Below are 25,426 nucleotides of genomic sequence, written 5' to 3' on the forward strand. Positions count from 1 at the left end.
CTGAGGGGAATCTCCTCGAGCCCTAGGGGCTATTTGGAAATGGGTTTGGTGGTCACAGTGACTGGGGAGCTACTGGCATTTAAGGAGGCATGACAAAGAATTTGCAGATATATTTCAGAACCACAACAGGAGTGTTTTTGTGTTTACAATATATTTGGTATACCCTTGGCTCTGCAGGTCCCCATTGGCAGTCAGGTACTCCTGGTTCCCTGGGGCGTTGTGGGGCTGCCTCTGTGAGGCACAGCATTTGCTAAATCCTGTCTTCTGTCTTAACAGAGGAAATGGATCAGAATCCAAGTTTGGACCTAGACCTCTGTAGGAGGATGGGTTGGCTACATCCCAAGTCAGAATGAAGGGCATCCTGGTGGGGCAGCTGCGATTCCAATCAGATTCCTGACCTGATTCTTGCCTAGCTGTGCTGGCTTTGGAGACGGGATCTGGGTGAAAGAGCTTAGAGCCTGTTTTCTGGGTCCCATTCTGCTGTTGCCTACTTGACATAGGACATGGAACAGGCGGGTTGGCCATTCTGTGAAGCAACCTGGCAAGACGAGATGGGTGTTTCAGTAAATACAGCAGTCTCTGGCCTTCCTTTAAATATTACTAATAAAACTGTAGTCGTTTAAGTTTTGTTTGAGCTATACAAATCTCACTCTTTCTCGAACCTTGGGCCCTTGTGTGTGAGTCACAGAGCCAGCTGGTCTCTGACCTCCTTTCAGCTTGAAGTTCAGATGCTGGCATCCTTCCTGCTATAACCCTGGCTCCTGCTAGAGCTGAGGGATGCCCAGGGCTACCGTTAAAAGGTACCTTACCTGGGCTTCACTGCTAAGAGCCAGTGGCAGGCCATGCTGTGCAAAGCCCCTGGGCCCCCCCATCCTCCCTTTCCCTGCTGGAGTCCTCTGAGAGTATGACGTCAGAGGGCCTCAAGAATCATTCCAAGGGGTGGAATACATGAAACTGTTCAGCTACCAAGCACTATTTTAGTGGGTTTTTCCTGTGGGCCTCATGACCGTTCCCCACCCCACCCCAACCCCAGAAGTTAGGAGAGCAGAGCAAGGATGTTCATCCCCCCATTTCGCGGATGAAGGAATGAAGACCAGCAAGGCTGAGTAGGTGTCACGGCTGATAAGGGGCTTTACTGCAGTCTGGGAGCTGGGGCCTGTAGTTTTTCGTGGACAGGTCACTGGGGCCTCTTTCAAAACTGATACATTGTGCCAGGAAGCTGCAGGGGCAGGGGGGTTACACGCCTGCTGGATGGAACCTTTAAGTGACAGCAACTGGGAAAGGGCCAGAGGGTCTGCAGTGGGAGCTACAGTGACTGCTGAACCAGGGGTTCCAAGAACCAGAGGGGTGTTGGGGTGAAAGCTGGAGTGGGCCTTCACCTCATGAAAGTGGGAAATGGCATTTAGAACACTGTGGAGAAGGTAGGGAATTTGTAATATAATTACAGTTTATTCTAGAATGATCTCCTGTGGACTGTTGTGAATGCTTGGTAATGCTGTCCCTCGCCTAGTTCTGCCCTCCCAGATCCATTCTCCGTCCTGCTGCTTGCTGATGTTCTGATGAAGCTCTTCCCTGCCGGCGGCAGCCGTTCCCGGGGCCGTAGCGTGCCCACGAAGCCATCTGGTCCCGCTGTGCCTTTGCTCTTATCTCCCGCTGGGCCCCAGCTGAACAGACTGCTCCTTTCCTCCTTGGCGGCACTTGTCCAGGCTGGGCCCTTGGCCAGCAGGCCTTCCCCATGGGTGCTGGTGGCTCAGGTGCTGCCCATTCTGAGGCCTAGTTCAAGCCCCCTATTCTCAGCCTCTTACCTCAGAACACGGGTAGCCCTTCTTCAGAAGCCCTGCTTACCCGGGAAGCCCTCTGTTGTATAATTTAGTGATCTCTGTTGTTATCAGTGGTCTCTGTCCCCTCTTGAAAATGTGCAGAGAAGAGAGGGCTGGTCCATGTCCCATGGTGCTGGGCAGGACCCAGCGTCCCATGGGAGCTGTTCTAGAACTGTCATGTCACTTGTACAGCAGGGCCCAGCCAGCCCCTATTTTCAGATCCTCTCCCTTCTTCCGCTGGTTCTAAGTGTGGTGCTGGCTAAGTATCTCTGTCGCAGTATTGCCCTATGGGGGGGCGGAATGAGAACCCGTGGGAACGTCCTGCCCCACTGGGAAGCAGCTGTTAGCTCTTTCCAGGGAGGAATGTCACAACGATCTGGGACCTCCTAGTCCCTGGGTGGGTGCTCCAGCAGGGCATGGAGACTGCGTCTGAGGATCTCAGTCCACTGGTGGAGGCTGTTGGAATGGGCTGTGGGCTGTGGGAAGAGATGGGGTAGAAATCTCTCTTGCATTTCTTGGCAGGAAATTTTTTGATTTCCTGAGCGATGTGACTATGGACACGTGTGCTTCCGCTGTATTCTGTCTTCCTCTATTTCTTTGTGGGCAAATGTTGAGAAATCAATTCCAAACAATTTAGGCAGCATATTAAATGTCACACAGTAACTTGAGACAGCTCAGTTTTCATAATTTAAAACGAGGCCAAGGCTTGCTGACAAAGGATAAATGGAATCTAGAGAAAGAGTCTGTACTGCAGAGACTTGTAAATTTTTACAGAACGCGAATCCTCTAATTCCCACACATTGCATCTCTTGTGGGGCTCTGCGAGGTCAAAACTATTTTCATAGTAATACTGAGGTGTCATTTGCCTCTCTTCTCTCATTCTCTCAGAAGTGCACAGTGGTGCGGCTTCAGCAGCATGTGTACTAAAAATAAGTAAATAAAATGGGACAGCACAGAGAAGATTAGCGTGGCCCCTGCACAGGGCTGACACGCAAATTTGTGATGCATTCCATAAAAAAAAAGTGCACAGTGGCGTCTCCAGAGGCTACTTGACATGTATTGACAGCTAATGGGATGTGTGCTTGGGATTCTCTCTCTTTTTTAAAGAACTTTAAGAAATTGTGGTAAAAAACACATAAAATTCACCACTTGAACCATTTTCATGTGTGCACTTCAGTGGCATTAAGTACATGGACAGTTTGTGCAGCCATCGGCCACTGCCCATGTCGAGAAGGTTTTCATTTCCTCAGCTGAAACTCTACACCCATTAAAGGGGAACTTCTCCTCCCCAGCCACCTGTGCTCCGCTTTCCATTTCTATGAATTTGGCTACTCTAGGGCCCTTGTATAAGTGGAATCCTACAGCATTTGTCCTTTGTCTAGCTTCTTTCGCCTAGCATAATGTCCTTAAGGTTTATTCATGTTGTAACATGTGTCAGAGTCCTTTTTTACAACACAATACTGCTCTGTAGTCTGGCCACACCACATTTTGGTTTTCCATTCATCTGTGGCTGGACGCTGGGGTGTCACCACCTCCTGGCTGTTGTGAGTCATGCGCAATGGACGTCAGTGTATGGGTGTGTGTTTGAGTCCCTGCTTTCAGTTGTTTGGGACATACATACCTAGGAATGGGATTGCTGGGTCATGTGGTAACTCTGCTTAACCTTTGGAGCATGTGCTTGGGACTCTTGTGTTTAGAAACATTTCTCAGTTTTAATTTCTAAGGCAGTAAATGTTGATCGATATAGCCCACGTAAACAAAAGATCTTTGGGGTCCTCAGAAATTTTAAGAGTGTTGTAAAGGGCTCTTGGGAGGAAAAATTTTGAGAAGAGTTAGTGTGATAGAAGGTCTTGTTTTGGTATTGTGGTCTTGCACTTACACGGTGGGGCCAGGGATTATATCAGAAAGCGTCAGCAGTCCATTGGCTGGGAGGAGCCTGCCGAGCTCTCCCATTTTACTGCCACAAGACAGTCGTCACAACAGAAGCCCTGGGACAGGGTCTTGGCAAAGCCAGTGGTGGGAAGAGGAGGTGACTGTTTTGAGTAATTTTGAGGCCGAAATTGTGCTGCATGCTTTACAAAGGGCCTCAAGAAGACATTGAAGAAGAAAGGAAGGGAATGTTGATTTACAGCTAGAGTAATGCCAGTTAGGGCCATCAAGCAGCGGACTTTGTATCAGTCTCCGCCATACATTGCACGTCCTGGGTTTCCCTGCTTTGTTTACTACTCTGGCGCAGTCACCTGGAGAGTTGCCTGGAACAAAGTAGGTGCTTGGTGAATATTTTCTGAGAGAGTGATTCACATGTGTTAATCAGTAACTCACATACTGAATGGCTTTCAGAACAGCCCCCGCGCTACAGGTGAATCAGGAAGGGAGAGAACCTTCCCAGGGGTCTCAGAGGACTGTTCAGCTTGTCAGACATTTAATGAGTGCCTCCCTGTGTTGTGTTAGGTACGGGGTGGAGAGTAAAGAGTTATTCCTACACTTAAACTCGAGAACATGGGTTGGCAAACTATAGCCTGCAGCTGGCCACTTGTTTTTGTGCTGTTTTGTTTTTACATGTTGCTGCATGTATCTGTGGTTCATTCCTTTTTATTGCTGAGTAATATTCCATTGTATGGCTATACTACATTTGTTTATCCATTCACTTGTTTTGGACATTTGTGTTGTTTCCAGCTTTTGGCAATTATAAATAAAATTACTCTGAAAAAGTCTTTGTATGGACATGTACCTTCGTTTCTCTAGGGTAAATACCAAGGGTCATATGGTAGGAATATATTCAGCCTTTTAGAAATTCTCAAATTGTTTTCCAAAGTAGTTGTACTATTTTGCATTCCCATTAGCAATGCAGGAGAGTTCCAGTTACTTCATATACTCGCCAGTACTTGGTGTCATCGTGCTTTTTAATTCAGCCACTAATAAGTATGTAATTGTATCTCATGGTTTTAATTTCCATTTTCTTATTGAGTAATGATCTTTTTATGTGCTTATTTGCCATCTGTATATCCTTTTGCCATCTGTATATCTTTTGCCTATTTAAAAAACTGGGTGGTTTGTTTAAAATTGGAGAGTTCTTTATATATTCTGGATGTAAGTGCTTTATCAGATAATTTGATTTATAAATATTTTCTTCACGTATGTTGACTCGTCTTTTTATTCTCTTAACAGTATCTTTTGAAGAAAAAAGTTCTCAATTTTGATGAAGTCCAATTTATCAACTTTTTCTTTTATGGCTTGTACTTCTAGTATATGTGCCTAATAAATTTTTGTCTATCTCAAGGTCACAAAGATTTTCTCCTGTGTTTTCTAATAGAAGTTTTATAATTTTATGTTTTCCTTTTAGGTCTGAGTTAATTTTTGGTACATGGAATGGTTCAAAGTTCTTTTTTAAAAAATGGATATCCAGTTGTCCCAGTACTGTTTGTTGAAAGGACCGTTCTTTCTCTGGGGAATTAATTGCCTTTGCACCATTGTCATAAATCAGTTCCATTGATCTTGATGTCTGTCTTGATGCTCATTCCATGCTGTTTTGATTACTGTACCTTTATAGTAAGTGCTCACGTCAGGTAGTGTGAGTTCTCTAAGTTTGTTCTTCCGTTTCAAAGTTGTCTTGGGTATTCGAAGTCCTTTGCATTTCCATATGAGTTTGAGTCAGTTTGTCCATTTCTACAAAAAGGCCTGCTGGAATATTGCTTGGAATTGCATTAATCTGTAACGTATTTGGGTAGAATTGATATCTTAATAGTATTGAGTTTTCTGATCCATGAACACTTCATGTATCCCTATAAGTTTAGTTAGGTCTTTAAAAATTTCTCTTAGCAACAGTCTGTAATTTTCAGTGTATAGGACTTGCACATCTGTCATTAGATTTATTCCTATTTTCTATTTTTTGATGCTATTTTAATTTTTTAATATTTAAATTTTTGGAAGAGTTTGTATGGAATTGGTGTTATTTCTTCCTTAAATAGTTGGTAGAACTTTCCAGTAAAGCTATCTCAGCCTGGAGTTTTCTTTGTTTAAAGATTTTTAGCTAAAAATTCAATTTACTTTAGAACTATAAGGGTATTCAGGTTATTGATTTCTTTTTGAGTAAGCTTTGGTAGTTTAAATATGCCTCTCAAGGAACTTTATATGTGCTTATTTGACCCATATTTCTTCTTTGACCCATAGGATATTTAGAAATGTGTCTAGTTGTTTCCATATAGTTGGGATTTTCAAGATACCATTCTGCAGTTGATTTTTACTTTAATTCAGTTGTCAAACAACATACTTTATATGATTTGAATCATAAATTTATTGAGATTTGTTTAATGGCCCATAATTTCTGTTATGGTAAATGTTATGTATGCATATGAAAAGAATTGTGTATTCTGCTGTTTTGGGGTGGAGAATTCTATAAATGTCGGTTAGGTCCAGTTGATTAATAGTGTTGTTCAAATTGTCTGTATCTTGCTGATTTTCTGTCTGCTTGTTCTAGCAATATGAGATAGGAGATTGAAATCTCTGACTATAATTATGAGTTTGTCTATTAGCAGCTACTGCAGTTTTTCATCCATATTTTAAAGCTCTGTTATATAATAGATGCATAAATATTTAGGGTTATTATGTTCTTTATCATTATTAAATGACCTTCTTTATTCCTGGTAATATATACTTTGGAGTCTACTTTGTATGGTATTAATATAGCCACTCCAGCTTTGGATCAATGTTACCATGTTATATCTTTTTCCATTGTCCTGTTTTCACCTACTTGTTTCGTTATAAAGTGGGTTTCTTTTAGGCAATATGTATCTGGGTCTTGCCTTTTTACCTATGTGACAAATTTTGCCTTTTAATTGGGTTGTTTAGATCACCCTGTATGGTTATTGATAGGCAAAGTTAATGAAAAGCTACCATTTGATCATTTGTTTTCAATTTGTAACATCCGTTGTTTGTTTCCTTTTCCCTTTCTTTCTGACTTCTTTTGGATTTACTGTTTTTATTCCTTTTTGTCATCTTCGTTGACTCACTTGCAGTAACTCTTTTGTGTTCATTTAGTGGTATTTATTTTTAACTTAATCACAGTTTCCCGTCGTGTCACAGACCACTTTACCTATAGTATAAGAGCATTAAAATTGTATGCTTCTGGTTCTCTCTTCCCAGCTTTTATGCTATTGTCACCGTTTAATGCTACATGTTATAAACCCCACAATGGAGGAGCGTACACAGAGGGTGCCAAAAAAAATGTATACACATTTTAAGAAAGGAAAAAACTGTATTCAAATTGTAGTACTCAATATGTACTGATAACAACAGATGAATGCAAGTCACGTTTGACTTTTGCAATTACAAGAGGTGCTCAGAGTGGTTGCCATCAGCACCCAGACACTTCTGATTATGGCAAACTACTGTCCGAGCAACGCTGACCAAAGTGTCCACTTGTATCGCTGTGCATGCCGTTTCAGTTTCTTCCCGAAGTACCGCCAGTGTAGCCGATTTTCTACGGTTCACCACATCCTTTAAGGTCCCTCATAGGTAGAAGTCAAGGCGTGTTAAGTCAGGAGAACGTGGGGGAAACTCAGCTGCACCTCTTCATCCTGTCCATTGTCCTGGCAGGTTCTCATCAAGGTTAAGCTCTCACATCTCGTGGAAGTGCGAACGACAGCTGTGCTTCCCACATTTTCTTTGACTGTCCTGCGCGTCGCGTGGTGACACTAGCATTCAGTTGATTAACGCCATCTTTTGAGCGAACGTTATACTATACATTGCTACCGTAATTCATTTCAATTTCGAAAAGTAATACATAGATAGCATCTCTTAAAATGTGTATACTTTTTTTGGCACCCCGGTACATGTTTTTGCTTTAAGTAATTCTAGGTTGACAGCTATTTCTTTTTTCTTTTCAGAACATGTGTTTGTTTCTCCACTGTCTTACAGCTTGTGCTATTTCTAAAGAGAAATCTGCTGTCATCTTTATCTTTGTTTATCTGTGCATAATGTCTTTTTCCTTTGGCTGCTTTTAAGATTTTATTGGTTTTAAGCAATTTGATTATGATGTGCCTTGGAGTAGTGTTCTTTATATTATGTTTGGGATTCACTGAACTCTGTTGGCTTATAGTTTCCATCAAATTGGGAAGTTTTCCTGCCATTGTTTCTTCAGCTGTTTCGTCTGTTCCCCACTCCAAGTACGTGTCCCACAGCTCACAGTTACATTTTTCCATCCTTTTTTTTCTTGCTGTGTTTTAGTCTAGAGTTTCTCTGTTGTCTTAAAGTCACTGACTTTTTCTCTACAAAACTAAATCTGTTAATCTTGTGCAGTGTATTTTCCATCTCAGGCACTGTTACTATATTTTCATCTCTAGGAAGTAAGTTTGTTTTCTTTAAACCTTCCATATCTCTACTTAACATGTTTAATTTTTCCTCTAACTTCTTGAGCATTCGTGATACATTTATAACTTTTAATGTCCTTGTCTATGTTCTCATTTGTATCATTTCCTATTCTCTGTCGATTTTGATTGACTGAATTTTTTCTTATTTTGGTCGTAATTTCCTATTTTGTTGCATGTCTGGTAATTTTTTATTGAATGCCAGGCTTTGTGAATTTTGCCTTTTTGGCTGCTGCATATTTTTGCATTCCTGAAAATATTCTTGAGCTTTGTTCTCAGATGCGACTTGGAAACAATTTGATTTTGTCAGCCCTTGTTAGGCAAACTGAGCAGCATTTAGTCTGGAGTTCATTTTTCCCTACTAACAAGACTAGACTCTTCTGAGTACTTGAGTCAGTGCCCCATGAATTACGAGTTTTTCCAGGCTGGCTCCAGAACAAGCACTGTTTGTGGCGCTGCTGAACTTCGGTTACTGTTCCCTCTTATCCTTTAGGGTGATTCTTTCCCCGGCCTGGGGTAGTTTCCTCACACCACGCACTGATCAGCACTCTGCTCGCTGCCCCAGGGGTCCCTCTGTACCTCTCTAGAGTCTTGTCTGAGCAGCTCTCTTCTCCTGTGCTCTCTAGAGCGCTGTCCTATGAGCGCTGCCTGCCTTGCTTTCCCTCAGGTTTTAGCTGCATCCACTCACCTCCCAGAGTCTTCGGGTATCCCTGGGGACAGTCCCTCTCCCTGTTCTGCAGGCTGGAAGTGTTCTTCAGGTAGTAAGGCTCACTCTCGTTTCCTGACTCTCGGGGAACGCTGTCCTTCGTTGCCTGATGTCCAGTGTCTGGAGAGCTGTGTTTTTCTTACATTTTGTCCTTAGTTGTTTCAGGTGGGGTGGTTCAATTCATCCCTGTAACTCCACCCTCCCTGTGTCATCAGTGTGGTGTGCAGGACTCCCTTCCTCCCACCTCAGTGTTTTTCCATGGTTCCAAGATTTGTCCATTTATCAGCTGCCACCCCAGTTCCAGCATCTGCTGGCTTTTTCTTGAAGAACCAGAGAGTATATATTTTTGGTTTTGCAGGTTATATAGTTTCTTGCAACCACTCAACTTTCCTGTTGTGGCTCAAAAGCAGCCATAGACAGTGCTTATTTGTGGCTGTGTTCCAGTAAAGCTTTATTTTAAAAACCACTGGGGAGGGTAGGAGTTGGCCCGTGGGCAGTAATTTACTGACCCCTGTCTCAGTTCAAGACCTTACTTTGCTGAGTTATTTAATATTTTTTGTCTGGTTCCCCTATTTTAATTGCTTCTAGAAACCGTTGCCAGTTATATCTGCTTAAAACACAGCTCTTACCGCATTGTTTACTGGCTCCTTAGAACACACCAAATAAAGGTCAGAATTATCTTACCCTCACAGCCTCCGCAATCTGAACCTTCTTATATTTCCTATCTTATCTCCACTGATTCCCCATCTGTCAGCTCATACGCAGTCTATTTGGCATGCTGTCCTGCCCTGTGGTATTTCCTTAAGCCCTGCTTTTTCTAGACTGCTCTTCCTTTCCTATTACATTATATGTACCTTCTGAAACCATCCACCTGCCTTGGGAACCCTGTTCACATCCCACCTTCTTTAAGAAGCATCCCAGAGCCCCGAGGGTGGAGTCAGTTTTTCCTCCTTCCTTCCTTGTTGTTTTAGCATGCTGTTTGAGGCTTCTGTGGTGGTGTGTAGGAGGTCTGACAATTACGTTTGCGAACATGTTGCAACAATGTTGCTAACCGTTTTTTATATCAGAGGGATTATTCATTATGCGTTTGTACCAACTGGACAAACAGTTAACTAAGTTTACTATTTGGAAGTGCTGAAAAGGCTGTGTGAAAGAGTTACACAACCTGAACTTTTCACCAACAATTCATGGCTCTTGCATCACGACAATGCACCAGCCCACACGGCACTGTCTGTGAGGGAGTTTTTAGCCAGTAAACAAATAACTGTATTGGAACACCCTCCCTACTCACCTGATCTGGCCCCCAGTGACTTCTTTCTTAACCCAAAGATAAAGGAAATATTGAAAGGAAGACATTTTGATGACATTCAGGGCATCAAAGGTAATACAACGATCGCTCTGATGGCCATTCCAGAAAAAGAGTTCCAAAATTGCTTTGAAGGGTGGATTAGGCACTGGCATCGGTGCATAGCTTCCCAAGGGGAGTACTTCGAAGGTGACCGTAGTGACATTCAGCAATGAGGTATGGAGCACTTTTTCTAGGATGAGTTCGCGAACTTAATTGTCTGACCTCGTGTGTCCTTATATGTATGTTGAGTGTATGTGCATCCTCCCCGTTGACCCAGAATCCCTCAGGAGGTGGGAGGTGTGTCCTCTTGCTTCTGTCTGCTCTGTAGTGCAGCACATCCCGACGCAGAGCAGAAGTACAGCCGCGTGTGTTGGCGGTGGCGCATAAAGATCAGTGTGTTGGGGGATGCCGTGTTCTGGGGACCTGTGGTGTTGTGGGCTCAGCTCTTTTCTCCTCCTCGGGGCACGTGTGCAGGCCCCGCGGAGGCGGGCTGTGGGCAGGCTGCCTGGTGTTTGGCCCGTGCTCGTGGGGACGGGTGGTGGCGGGCCTGGCCATTGCAGGTCTCCGCTGCTACTGCCGCTCCCTCAATGGCCTCTTGCCCTTTGGTTCCACAGAGCTGCGGTGCAACCCTGGGCAGTTTGCCTGTCGCAGCGGCACTATCCAGTGCATCCCCCTCCCCTGGCAGTGTGACGGCTGGGTGACTTGTGAGGATGAGAGCGACGAAGCCGACTGTCCAGGTGAGTGTGTCGGGCAGGCGGACGCACATGGCCTGTGCTTCCTGTTGGGGGGAGATGGTGTCAACTGGTACCCCCTTGCTAATCCAGGCGTTGGAACGTTGTTTTGAGCTGACGCCCTGCCCTCTCTCTTTCTCTTTCTGTCTTTTTTAAAAAACAGATGCCGAACACAGGTAGTTCTCAGGACTTGTAAGATGGCAGGGTCAGGGCTGTGGTGAGGCAGGAGAGGTGCCGAGAACCTCACATTTTGGGAGGTGCTGCTGGCCCCGAGAGCAGCACCCTGAGGGCTGGTGGCCTCTTGCTTCCCCCCTCACCTGGCTCTGGAGCAAGGCGCCTTTGAAACCTGGCTAGAACCCTGCCAAGGGTCCTTTAGACTGGCCTTGGCTCTTCCTGCTGGTCCTGCTCACGCAGTCACTAGTAATCTTTTGCTTGCGGGTTTTCTCCTGGCGATGTGTGTGTCCCTAAAGATGTATGCAAATGACACAGAAAGTTGAACTTGTCAGTTCTCCGCCCCGTGTCTGCTCTGCACCCTCGAGGAATATGGCGCACCCCGTGAGTAATGGTGGTGCTCACTACGTCCCTAATTCTCACCTGGTGTAGCATCTCATGTGTGCTCGTGCATGTGTGTGTGAGACACACACACACACATACACACAGTAATGTGTTAAGACCTGGGTGGTTCTGATAAAGCCCCTAAGAGGAAGGTGTGTCTTATTCCAGCGTGAGAATCTCGGACCTAAATTCTTTGGCCTGGCATTCAGATTTCTTCGCAGTCAGGCTTGCTTGTTTTTTGCCAGCCTGATTATTGCTATTCCCCTTCAGTGACTCAGCTGGCCTGTTTCCTGTGCCCACCCCATTAAGAACGTCCTAGCCATGTGCTTCGTTTATGCCTTTTTTCCCTGGAATCCCCCCGTTCCGTTTCCGTGTGGATACGGCCTGTCCATCCTTCAAGACTTGGCTAAATGATGCCACCGCAAGAGGGCATCTCTGGGCCCCCTGGCTGTAGGTTGGCTTCTGCCAGTACCTCTCTGGCAGCACATAGAACCGCTGGTAATGCTCACTATCACCTGTCCCATGCTTGATCTCTTCATCCAGACTGAGGTCCCTGGAAGGGCAGACCGGGCCTCTTGCTCAGTGGGGCCTGGCCTAGGATGGGGTTCTTTTTCAACATTCAGTAAATGAAAGGGGTGTTGTAATTCCCACAGACCAGGTGCTAAAGAAACAAGGATGAACTCCAGCCAGGGGGCTCAGCTAGGACATCAAGTAGAAGGTGACATTGAGCTTGGGACAGTTCTTTGGGGGGGGGGGTTCCAAAACAAGAAGTAGAGGAGGTCTGGTAGGACTGGGTTTGCCCGTAAAGGGGAGCCCGGTAAGGGCCCCTCCTAATCGTTCCTGCGCCGGTTCCTCTTTAGGTCATCCATGTCCGTGGGTGAGACATCTGCCTGTCCACGCGAGAGTGTGCATGGTGGCAGCAGGTTAGGAGCCTCAGGGACGGCCCTGTACCTGGGCGCCCACCTGGTCACCCTTAGGTCGCAGCCCAGAGGGAGGGGCCTTCCCAGTGCTTGCGATACAGGTGCTCCGCGCTGGGTCCACCTGGGGAGGCGGTGGTCGTGCCTGGAGCCTGCTGTGCTCCGACTGCGGGGTGAGACTTCCAACCCAGCCTCCGAGAGAACTTCTGGTCAAACAACCAAATGCTTCTTGGCTTGCTTTAAAATGGCAGCACAGCTTATCTGCTGCGCTCAGAGCACCTTTTGGATTAGCTTTTAAGCTTGTGTGTAATAACTGCCCTGTTACAGATACTGAAAACTGTGGATGGCACTCGTAGGGTTCACCTTGGTCATCTGTCCGTGTGCTGTGACTTGCTGAAGGCAAGGACTAGATCCGATTTCTCTTTGGGGTCATGTGGTCAGCACAGAGGGTTACAGGTCCACTCAGTGCAAGTGTTGACCTAAAGTTACGTAGGTTTCTGTATTTTCTCCCCAGACAGAAAAATAAAGTGTATCCCACAGGAGCCCGGAGTTCTGAGTGGATGGCATGCTCCAGGCCCAGCCATTGAGGGTGTGATGACAATGACAGTGTATGCCAACTCGCCGAGGCCTACCAGGGTGTGGGTGAGAAGGCTGAGGCCCTGGGAGACCTCCTGGCTCGCTCCTGCTCTGCCGTAGCTCCTGGTACCGTGCCCGTCCTGTGGTCTAGTGCCCTGCCCTGAGTGAGCCAGGTGGGAAAAGCAGGTTGCTTTTTGATTGTTTGTAGACTTGGGATTCTGAGGAACTTATCAAAATATACAAAGAATAATAATACTTGTTCTCACTTCCCTGAATAACTGCTGAAATTTTGTTAAGTATCTTTCTAGTTTATTTTAAAAGAAATGAATTTTTAAAAACATCATGATTATAGGTCAAGTCCTCTTCCGCATTCCCCCTACCAAAAAAAGGAAGAAAAATCTGTGTGTTGGGAGGGAGTGCAGACATGAAGTTAGCCAATAACCACCTTTGCTGTGGCCTTCCTGTGTGTGGGGAGAGTTGAAGTAAACCTGTGGGAAGCCCCAGCCATGCTTGATAAGGTTGCTTTTGACTGTGGGCTTCTAGACTTCCGGAGTGACCACCCGAGATTATTCATTGCCCTGCTAAAATTACAATAAAAGATACAAAGCCACAGGGACAAAGAAAATGGGAAAGATGCAACAGTAGATCAATAATTGCAGCATGGTTTTGGAAGATAGAAAATGAGTGGTGTGCTAGATTAGTCCGGGCATTTTAGTACATTCCCTGCCTTTCAGGGCTGGAAGGCTAGATGGAGCTGTAACACTCAGATCCCCTTACCGGCAGGCTTCGGATATCATTTAGCTTGTGAGCTCCTGCCCATGAAATTTGGAAGGTGGCTGGGATGTAGAAGAATCCTTCTTCCTCTGGCACTGGTGTGAGTTTGTGGGGTTAGACAGAGGGGAGTGTTTGCAGTAGCTTCCACATGCCCCCTGGCCAGCCGTCTCAGGGCTGCAGGGCAACTGTGGTCCGGCAGTGGGTTTTCTGCAATTTCCTCACCTGTGGATGGCAAGTGCAGCTTGCTGGTTCTCTGAATTGCAATTGCAGAGATGAAATTGACAGTTAGAGGTGGCCCACTTTACTTTTGTGCACACTCTAGCCTTTTCAGTTCTTTTTATTTTGTTTTGTTTTTAATAAATTTAATTGGGGGACAGTGTGTTTTCCAGGGCCCATCAGCTCCAAGTCGTTGTCCTTCAATCTAGTTGTGGAGGGCACAGCTCAGCTGCAAGTCCAGTTGCCATTCTCAATCTTTAGTTGCAGGGGCCACAGCCCATCATCCCAAGCGGGAATTGAACTGACAACCTTGTTGAGAGCTCGTGCTCTAACCAACTGAGCCATCCGGCTGCCCCCTCAGTTGTTTTGAAACCACTAATTCCCCTTTGTGTTTGAAATACCTTACATGGTTTCTGTTCTCCTGACTGAACCACCTTTGATATGGATGGGAATTTTAAAAAGATGTGTAAAAATTTTAGTAGAGAAAAATTTGCAACTTTATTGCGAGACATTAAAGAAGACTTGAATAAATAAAAACAGCATGTTCTTTGCTAGGAAGATTCAGTGTGGTAAATAACGCTGCCTGTTTCTGTATTGATCTGACGATTCAGTGCATCTCCAAAGATTTTTTTTTGTCTTTTTTTTTTTGGAAATGTGACAAGTCAGGTCTAAAATGTTTGGAAGAATAAAGTCCTAATATTGTTAGGGCACTTTGAAGAAGAGTAAGGAGTGAGCACTTGCCTTACTGATGGCGAGGCTTACTTTACAATTAGCTCAGGGTAGCATGAATTGGCCAGGGGGACAGAAGAGCTGCCAGAAGCAGACCAGAGAAACTTGATATATGGCAGAGGTGGAATTACATATCGTTGGGCAAAGGTTAGACTCAACAGTATGTAGTGCCATGACAGTCGGAAAAGAATGAAATTGGATCCCTAATGTACAACATACAGAAAAATCAGTTTCAAGTTAATTAAAAACTTCTAGATGACAATATAGGAGAATACTTTTATGACCTTGATAAAGAAGTTTGTTCTTTTTTAAGTCACAAAAAATGTTAACTCTAAAAATAAAAATGAGTTTTACCAAATTAAAATTAAGATCTTCCCTTTATCAAAAGGTATCAATAAAGAATGTGGGGGCCGGCCCTGTGGCTCAGGCAGTTGGAGCTCCATGCTCCTAACTCCGAAGGCTGCCGGTTCAATTCCCACATGGGCCAGTGGGGTCTCAACCACAAGGTTGCAGGTTCAACTCCTCGAGTCCCGCAAGGGATGGTGGGCAGCGCCCCCTGCAACTAAGATTGAACACGGCACCTTGAGTTGAGCTGCCACTGAGCTCCCGGATGGCTCAGTTGGTTGGAGCACATACTCTCAACCACAAGGTTGCTGGTGAGACTCCCGCAAGGGATGGTGGGCTGTGCCCCCTGCAACTAATAATAGCAACTGGACCTGGAGCTGAGCTGCGCCCTCCACAACTAAGACTGAAAGGACAACAACTTGACTTGGAAAAAAAAATCCTAGAAGTACACACTGTTCCCCAATAAAGTCCTGTTCCCCTTCCCCAATAAAATCTTAAAAAAAAGAAAAAAGAATGTGAACAGACAAGCCTCAGAGTAGGAAGATATTTGCAACACTCACAGCCTATAAAGGATTATAATCCAGTACATATAAAGAACTACAAATGGACAAAAGACAACAGGCATGTCACAGAAAAATTAACAAGAATGGTTGAACATAAAACGATATTCAACCTCAGTAGTATTGTAAGACTACAGTGAGATATCACTTTACAGGTACTTAGATTGGCAGAAATTAAGGTGTCTGACAAAACCAGGTGTTGGAGAGGCTGTAGATGGCTTGGAAATCTTACCTGCTGCTGGTGAGGGTAAATTGATACACCCACTTCGGAAAACAGCCATTAGCTTGCAAAGCTGAACATTCTCATATTCTGTGATTCTGGATTTCCATTTGGGAAAACTCTAGAAGACAGTCTCGCAGCACTGCTCATACTGATGCACATCTTGGAAACAACCCAAATGTCTGTGTTCACGGCTGGAGTATTATGAACCAACAGCAGCGAGTGAGTCTTAGGTTCCTGCAGCAATATGGGTGAATCTTAAAAACAGAGTGAAGGTGACAGGCAAATTGCCACAAAGTACATACAGCATAATAAACACAAGCAAAACTGACCATTATTTATAGATACATACATGTGTGATAAACTAAAAGAAAAAAGGGCAAAATGGTATGAAATTCAGGCTCCTGGTTCCTCCCTGGTGAGGAGATAGAGGAGTAAGACTGGGAGACGCAAACGTGGAGGTTCACCCCTACGCTGATGTTTGAGTTCCTAAGTAGGGTGGGGATGGGAACTCACAAGTGTGTTTTATTATTAGTCTTTCTTACATATGCATTGCATATGTTCTTTGGAATATTTCAGGTATTATACAGCCCCTTGTTTTTTGTTTTTATTATGAAAAGCCGATAGATGGGAGAGTGAACACTGATTTAGCATAGCAGGGAAACTGCAGTCAGGGGCCTGCTAGAGAGTGAGAACGCCTGGAAATGAGCCCGTTTGACAAGTAGTTCCCCTGAAAGCCTTGGAAGCTCTTAAATACCGAGGCTCGGGGCATCTGATGAGGGAATAGAATGGGGGTGGTGGGATTCTCAAGAGACATGAAGCTTATTTTCTAGACCTACACTGTCCAGTGTGGTAGCCATGAGTCACATGGCTGTTGGGCACTTGAAATGTGGCCATTTCAAATTAAGATGTACAAGTGTAAAGTACACATCTGATATGAAAGACTTAGTTTAAAAAAAAGTGAAACATCTCATTAATGCTTTCTTACATTGATTACATGTTGAAATTATAGTATTTTCAATATATTCGGTTAAATAAAATTATTTAATTTCATCTCTTGATGAAATATGATTTACGTTATTTTTCCGTTAGACAGCATTTGGACTTAAAGTCAGCAAAATAGGAGACACCAAGCCCAGCAGAGGAGAGCTGTGGAGGTTGAAAACAGGAATTCAGAGAATTCACTATAGGGTCAAGTGAAAATTAGGCATCTGAAGAAACAGCCACCTCTCCCAGTCTTTGCGTGGGAAAGACTAGCTTTGCACTGGGGAAGGCCTTCACTAACGAGCAGGGCTTGTTCTGAGCCTTGGGACCAGCCTGAGGTGAAAGCTGAACATCTTCTCAAGTCTTTTCTCCCTGTACTTGCATCTTACCTGCGCCTGTGTGTATACATGGCTGCTTTTAAATGCCTTCATTTCCCAGAGAGTGCCACCCAGATTCTCAAGGCCTTAGGTATTCTATTGTATTCCTCCACCCATAGTCCCCTCCCCCAGGCATCTGAAGCTCTGTGTCTTCTGCCCTGCTCCCCAGTTGCCGGCAGCCAGGTCTGTTTTCCCAGGCAGGGGACTGGAGGAGTCTTGCCTGGATTAACCTGCGCTACATGGAAGAGGTAGAAGAGGTATCCACACAGTGGAGGGTTCCCAGCTAAAAGGCTAGCTTTCTTACTCTGGTCCCCCACCTTGAGGCTCACCTTAACCCTACAAACCTGGCTTCTAGTGCCCACAGAGCCCCTGGTAAGCTGAACCACCCTCTTCAACATGAAAGGCAGCCAGTGCTCTCCAGACTCTGAAAGAACATCCACGGGCTGCTTACCGGACTCTGGACAAAGTACCCTGGACCACAAGGGACAGAACACTGGCTAGAGGAGGTCAGCTCTGCTGCATGTAAAATGGTGGTTAAATGGGGGGGCTTGGAACCAAGCTGCTGGGGCTGGTCTCCACCACTTACTGGCTGGAATCCTGTGGCCAAGGTACTTTCCGAACTTCATTGTCCTCATGTGTAAGAGGAGGAGAATAACAGTGCCCGCCTCTTGGGGTTGTTGTGAGGCTTAAATAGTGCGATACAGGACAGTGCTTAGAGCAGAGTGTGGCGTACAGTAATGCCTCAATATATATTAGCAGTTTTTCTTATTAACTCAGGGAATAACTTCAAAACTACATTCTGAGATCAAAATGGCAGTCCAGGAAATTCCACACCCTGTTTTCTCACAGATACATTAAAAAAGCAACTAGAGATTGGCTAAAATAACTTTATAGAAGCTCTGGAAAACAGTCAAAGATCTACAGCAACCATAGGAACACCAGTCAAGGACAAGCCACTTTCAAATGGTAGGAAATTTTGTGGCATTTTTGCTCACCTTTGCTCCCATCCCTTCCCTGCCTGGCACACAAGGTCTGAAGGAAGTAACAACCCAATACCAAATTCTCTGCCTCTAACAGGGGAGTGGGGCAGCCCTTATTTGCAACCTTCTAGCCTGTCTGGGGGCTGCCTGAGGACTCATTTCCCGGCCTGACTCAGAGCTTAGACCTGGAAAACCAGCAGAGCTCAGATCTCAGGCGGTGAAAAGCCGTGGAAAGAGGTGAACAGTGTTGGAAAGCTGGGGGGAGGGGGGCACTCCAGAGCTTTAGATGCCTGGGGGAGGGGACTATGGGTGGAGGAATACAATAGAATACCTAAGGCCTTGAGAATCTGGGTGGCACTCTCTGGGCAATGAAGGCATTTAAAAGCGGCCATGTATACACAGGCCCAGGTAAGATGCAAGTACAGGCAGAAAAGACTTGAGAAGATGTTCAGCTTTCACCTCAGGCTGGTCCCAAGGCTCAGAACAAGCCCTGCTCGTTAGTGAAGGCCTTCCCCAGTGCAAAGCTAGTCTTTCCCACGCAAAGACTGGGAGAGGTGGCTGTTTCTTCAGATGCCTAATTTTCAACAACAGCAGCAAAATCACAAGTCATACAAAGAAACAGGGAAACATGGCCCACTTAAAGGAATACAATTAAGTGGCAGAAACTATCACTGACATACTAGACAAAGGCTTTAAAACTGCCATCTTATATGTGCTCAAAGAGCTAAATTTAGGAAAACAAAAAACTGAAGTAAACCAGGAGCACAATATATGAACAAAATGAGAATACCAGCAAAGAGAAAGAAACTATAAAAGGGAACCAAACAGAAATACTATAACTAAATTAAAAATTTCGCTAGAGGGGTTCAACAGTAGGCTCTAACAGGTGGAAGAAAGACTAAGTGAACTTGAAAACAGGACATTTGAAATTAGAGTTTTGGAACAAAATGAACAAAGAAAGGTGAACAGAACATTGGGTCTTATCGGATCATCCAACAGCAGCAGAAGAATACACATTTTTTTCCTCAAGTGCACATGGAACATTCTCCAGGGTAGACCGTAATGTTAGGCCACAAATCCAGTCTCAATAAATTAAAAAGACTGAAATTACGCAAAGTATGTTTTCTAGTCACAGTGGAATGAAACTAGCAATCAGTAGAAGGAAACTGGAAAATTCCAATACATGGAAATTCAACAACACAATCAGCTTTAAGAAGAAATCACAGGAAATGAGACAATATCTTGAGACAAATGAAAATTAAAATACAACAGCCCAAAACTGATGGTATGCAGTACTAAGGGAAAAATGTATTGCTATAAACACATTTAAAAAAGGAAGCAAGCTCTCAAATCAACAGCCTATCTTTGCACCTTAAGGAACTAGAAAGGAAACAAACTAAACCCAACGGTAGCAGAAGATAGAGAGTAGAAAAACAATGGAGAAAACCAGTAAAATCAGAGATGACAAAATCGACAGACCTTTAGCTGATTGACTAAAGAGAGAACATCCAAATAACTAAAATAAGAAATGAAAGTTGGGACATTACTAACAGTTTTATAGAAATAGACAGGATTGTAAGAGAGTACTCTGAAGAATTGTGTGCCATCAGATTGGGTAACCTAGATGAAATGGACAAATTCCTAGAACCATAGAACCTGCCAAAAGAAAATTACAGGCTAGGGGCGGCTGGATAGCTTAGTTGGTTAGAGTGCGATGCTCTTAGTGACAGGGTTGCTGGTTCGATCCCCACATGGGCCACCGTGAGCTGTGCCCTCCACAACTAGATTGAAACACCTACTTGGAGCTGATGGGTCCTGGAAAAACACACTTAAGTAAATAAAAAGAAAAAAAGAAAATTACAGGCTAATATCACATGAACACTGATGGCAAAAATCCTGAACAGAGTACTAGCAAACAGAATTTAACAGCACATTAAAAGGATTACACACCATGACCAAATGGATTTATTCTTGGAATGCAAGGATGGTTCAACAAGCTGAGATCAACAATGTAATGCACCACACTAACAGAATGTGGGGGGTAAAAAACAACATGATCACTTAGATGCAGAAAAAGCGTTTGGCAAAGTTAAACATTGTTCCATGACATGAGCCACAGGCTCAGGCTCTTACCTGTGCTCCTGCCCAACCAGCTATGGATTGGAGGTTTCAATGACTCCCTCCTTAGGTTCAGTTAATTTGCTAGAATGGCTCACAGAAATCAGGAAAATCCATTTACTCACTAGATTACTGATTTATTACAACGGGTGTTAAAGGGTATGAATCTACAGCCACATGAAGAGATACTTAGGGCGAGATCGCATAGGCGCTGGGGCCCACACAGTGGCATTGGAAGCATTAAGTTCCTCAAGGGAGAGAGAACAGATGAACTGTCCTGGGTTTTTATGGAGGCTTCATTGCATGGTCGTGATTGACTGTCTTTGACCATTGGCAGTTGAACTCACTCTCAGTTTCTGTATGGTGGTGGGGGGAGGCCGGGAGGGGAAGGGAGTGTGGAACTGAAAGTTCCAAACCTCTAATCTCGTGGTTGGTTCTTCTGACAATCAGCCCTCTAGTCACCTCATTAACATAATAAAAGACACCTTCATCCTCAACACAGGAAATTCCAAGGATTGGGGGAGCTGTGAGCCAAGAACTCTGGGTGAAAACCAAATATCTTATAAATCACAGTATCTCAGGGTCAAAGACCTAAATGTAAGAGCTAAAACTATAAAACTCTTAGAGAAACATACAAGAAAAGCTTCTTGACATTGGATGTGGCAATGATCTTTTACACATGACACCCAAAACACAGACAACAAAAGAAAAACTAAATTGGGCTACATCAAAATCTAAAATAACCGAGTGAAAAGGCAGCTTATGGAGTAGGAGAAAATATTTCCAAATCGTATCTGATAAGGGGTTGATATTAAGAATGTATAAAGAATTTCTACAACTCGAAAAAAAAAACAACCCACAAATAATCCTATTAAAAAATGGGCAGTGGACATGAATTTCTCCAGAGAAGATGTACAAATGGCCAATAAGCGCATGAAAAGAGGCTCAACATCAATCAAAACCACAGTGAGATATATACCACCTCACACTCATTAGAATGGCTGCTATAAAAACAAAACAAAATAAGTTGTTGGTGAAGATCTGGAAAGAATGGAACCCTGGTGCACAGTTGGTGGAAATGTAAAATGATTTAGCCAGGAAAACAGTATGGTGATTCCTCAAAAAATTAAAAATAGAATTACCATTTGATCCAGCAGTCCCACTTCTGGGTATATACACAAAAGAATTGAAAGCAAGGTCTCTAAACTGTGTACTTAAAAATGGCTAAAATTTTATGTTGTATATATTTTACCACAATGAAATACACACACACACACTCACACACAAAATCTCTTTTCTAAATGTGAACTGAATGCAATTGAAAGGAACAATTGAACGTAGAAAGAGCTCTTACAAATTAAAATATGAATCCAGAAAATCCAGTATCTGATTAATGAGTGTTCTAGTAAAGAAAATAGACAAGAAGAAAGGAGGGGAGGGAATTAGCAAGGAAATCATGTAGCTTTGGATTAGACGGGCACAGTCATTTTTAAAAGACCTAAACCAGATACCGCCTTGTGTAATTGCAGCATGCAGGGATACAGAGCACCACAGCCTCGAAGAGGAAGTACGCAGGTCACCATGAAAGGATCAGGAGTCAGAGGGACATTATTCAATGTCCCATTATCTACACACTAGTGTTAGTGCCGCTGAATCTGAAGAGCAACTGATTTTAATTGTCTAAATCAAAATTTTAGTTTTAGTTTTACTCAAGTGATTTACACACACAATTTGAAAATTCAAACAGTTCTGTAAAACTTTATGGAAAAAGTAGCAACCCCAGTGGGGCCCATCCAGTTTCCAATTCTCAGAAGCAAATACTTGAGATTACTTCAGCTGTTTTATTTGGTATTTCTCTGTGTGTCTCTGAATTGCATGGTTTTAGGCCTTCTCTCTTGACTTGCCCTGAACAAAGTGGCTGACTCTTGCCCTCTTCATCTCACTCCCCGAGTTCCCTGTCACTGCAGGTGCTACTCTGAGCGCGATCTCCGTTTTGCTGGCACATTGTATTCTCACCCCAAAGTTGAACATTGTCGCCATCGTCGTCATCATCATCTTTTTGTTTTGATAACTTTATTGAGCTGTAATTCGTGCACCTATAATTTGCCGATTTAAAATGGTTTTCAGAATATTCGCAGAGTTATGTAATCATCACAGTCAATTTTAGAACATTTTTGTCACCTCAAAATGAAACCCGGTACCCACCAGCAGCCACTTTCCATTTCTTCTTAAGCCTCAGCCCTCGGCAACCACTAATCTACTTTCTGTCTCTATGGATTTGCCTCTTCTGCACATTTCACAGAAATGGAATCATACAATGTGTGGTTTTGTATTTGGCTTCTGTCACTTAGCATAATGTTTTCAAGGTTCATCCATGTTGTTTTGTTTTACTTTTATTTAAACTTGTAAATGTACTTTTTTAAAAAAAAATCTTCGTCCTTTCAGATTTTTTATTTTTTAACAGCTTTATTGATATAATTTATGTACTGTAAGATTCACTAGTTTTAAAAGTGTACAAGTCAGTGATTTTTGTAAATCTACAGAATTCTGCAAGCACAGTCAATTTTAGAACATTTCCATCACTCTCAAAAGATCTCTGTGTCAATTTGCAGTTACTCCCTGTTCCCTCTAGTATTCCCAGGGACCCACTAATCTATTTTCTGTCTCTTACCGACTTGCTTTTCTGGACACTTCATATAAAATGAATCATACAATTTGTGATCTTTTGTGTTTGGCTTCTTTCATTTATCATAATGTGTTTGAGGTTCATCCATGTATCAGTAGCTTGTTCCTTTTTCTCGCCAAATATGCCATTGTATGGGTAACACCACATTTTGTTTATCCATCCATTGTTTGACGGGCATTTGAGTTGCTTCCACTTTGTGACTAAAGCGTCTATGAACATTAGTGTACAAGTTTTTGATGGGACATATGCTTTCATTTCTCTTGGGCAGATACAAAGGAGTGGAATTTCTGGGTCATATTGTAAATGTATGGTTAACTTTCAAAGAAATTACCAAATTGTTTTCCAAAGTGGTGTTTATTTACTGTCATTAGCAGGACCTCTTTCCTGATTTTCCCTTAGTTGTAGATCTAGCACGTATTCTGCCAGACTCATTTTGGAATCCTCTCTCCCGGAACCCCCTGACTTCGCTAGTCTGGTTTGGTGCTGACGTGGCCTGCTGCCCACCTTCCCAGCTGCCCTCTTGGCGTCTCCCTTCATCAGCAGCATGGGAGAATCAGAGCTCGCTCGCTCGCACGTGCTCTTTCTCTCTCTCTCTCTCTCTCTCTCTCTCTCTCTCTCTCTCTCTCTCTCTCTCTCTCTCTCTTTCCTGGTTTCCTGTTTTGGTTTATGCCCTCGTTTGAGCAGTGTACTGCCTCCTTCAGTAACTTCTGCAGAAAAGGAACACAGGAGACAGAAGTTTTTGATTCCTTGTTTGCATGTCTGAAAATGCCTTTATTTTATCCTCATGCATGATAGATTTGGCTGGATTTGGAATTATAAGCTAGAAATCATTTCCCCCTCTAATTTTGTAGATTTCACTCCTTTATTTTTTTTTAAACAAGCTTTCAATGTTGCTGATGGCATAATAATTCCTGGTTCTTGGAACGTACGTAACCTGTATCTTCCTGGAAATTGTATTTTTGATACATTGTGCTGGCCATTTAGTGGGTCTTTTCATTTTAGAAACTCATGCCTTTCAGTTTAGGGAATGAAACCACTAGAATTTTTTCTCTTCCATTTTTCTGGTCTCTGTTGCTAGGACTCCAGTTATTGGAAACTGGAGCTCTGGGACTGACCTTCGTTTTTTTTCAGTCTCTCCAGTTTTCTGTCTCGTTGTCTTTTTATTTTACTTCTAGGAAGTTTCTACTTGCACCACATCTTTTAAGGAACTTTCATTTTTGCCGTCATTTTGCATTTATTTCCAAGAGAGCTTTTTCTTGGGGGGAGCAGGATCGTGTTGTCTTTTTTATGGGAACAATGTAGTCTCCCTTTGAGGATGTTAATGGAATGTTTTGTTTAACTTTTCATCTCTCCATTCTCATTTCTTCTGTATTGTTTTCCTCTGTGGCCTCTTCCATTTGAAGGTTCCCAGAGGTTGGTGGTCCTGGTCTGTCTGCTGTATGTGGCAGAGGGCCTTGTAGCTCGTGGCTCATGGGCCTTCCTGGAGGCTGAACCAGCTGGATCTCCTCCCCTTTTGGACCTCTTTTTTGGACTGGCCAGGTTTTTCTCCCATAGGGGGTTGTTCCAGTCTGCCTGGAGCTGGGATTCTAGGAGCTTAGTGGAGGAGAAGGGGCTGGGAGTCTGCCCTCCCCTCCCTAAATACAGACCCCTGACTTGCAGCTGATGAACTTATCCCCCACCCCAGGGACCACCTGTTTTCCCTTCTCATCAGTAACCAACCCACCCATGTTTTGCTAGGGTGAGGTGGACAGGGTTGCCTGAACATACCACGTGCATGGGATGGAATCTGGCTGTGTCGGCTGCCTTCTCCCCTGACTTTTAATATAAGAAATCTCACATCTACAGAAAAGATGCAAGAATAGTACGGACGAATACTCATATAGCCTTTATCTGCATTCACTAGTCGATAACATTTTGCTACAGTTGCTTTACGTAAGTTTTTTTTTTCTGAGCCCTTTAAAAGTGTGTTACTGATACGACGACGTTTTACCCCTAAATATTCCAGTGTCTATCTTCTAAGAACAAAAACAGTCCTATAACCACAATACACTTTTCACATACAAGAAAACTTACTACACTACTGTTACCTTATATAATGCATACTGAAATTTTTTTCAATTGTTCCAAAAATGTCTTCTACAGGTTGTTTTTCTTTAAGTCCAGAATTTATTCAAAAGTTGCATCTTGTGTTTTCTTGCCATCTTGCTTTGTTCTTTAATGAAGACGTGTCCCCAGCTTTTGAAAAATTTATTGATATTGTATGACACTGACATATTTAAAGAGTCCAGGCCAATTTGTAGAATGTCCTTCAATTTTGACTTGCTGTTTTCTCATGATTATATTCAGGTGAGACTCGTTCTTAATAGGTCATGAAGTGTCACATCAGGGGGCACATGAGGTCAGTTTGCCCCATTATTGG

At 43.6% G+C, this 25,426-nt stretch overlaps 1 protein-coding gene and 1 non-coding gene across 5 annotated transcripts in view; both read left to right on the forward strand.

Annotated features, from left to right (window-relative positions):
- Positions 1-25,426, forward strand: part of DGCR2 (DiGeorge syndrome critical region gene 2) — a 79,397-nt gene that overhangs the window by 15,402 nt on the left and 38,569 nt on the right. For 2 of the 4 annotated variants that reach the window (XM_074321681.2, XM_019710130.3), the window contains exon 2: positions 10,854-10,976. The exons of the other annotated variants lie outside the window; for them this stretch is intronic. In XM_074321681.2, coding sequence (XP_074177782.1) covers positions 10,854-10,976 — 123 coding nt within the window. The remainder of the gene's footprint in view (positions 1-10,853; positions 10,977-25,426) is intronic. 4 annotated transcript variants of the gene reach the window in all.
- LOC141569304 (U6 spliceosomal RNA) lies at positions 2,737-2,839 on the forward strand. The gene has a single exon (XR_012492807.2). It is a non-coding gene; the product is annotated as a U6 spliceosomal RNA (small nuclear RNA).

Source organism: Rhinolophus sinicus, chromosome 9 (genome assembly GCF_057876585.1).
Source record: "Rhinolophus sinicus isolate RSI-liver-muscle chromosome 9, RSI-T2T, whole genome shotgun sequence".
NCBI classification, from domain to species: Eukaryota; Metazoa; Chordata; class Mammalia; order Chiroptera; family Rhinolophidae; genus Rhinolophus; species Rhinolophus sinicus.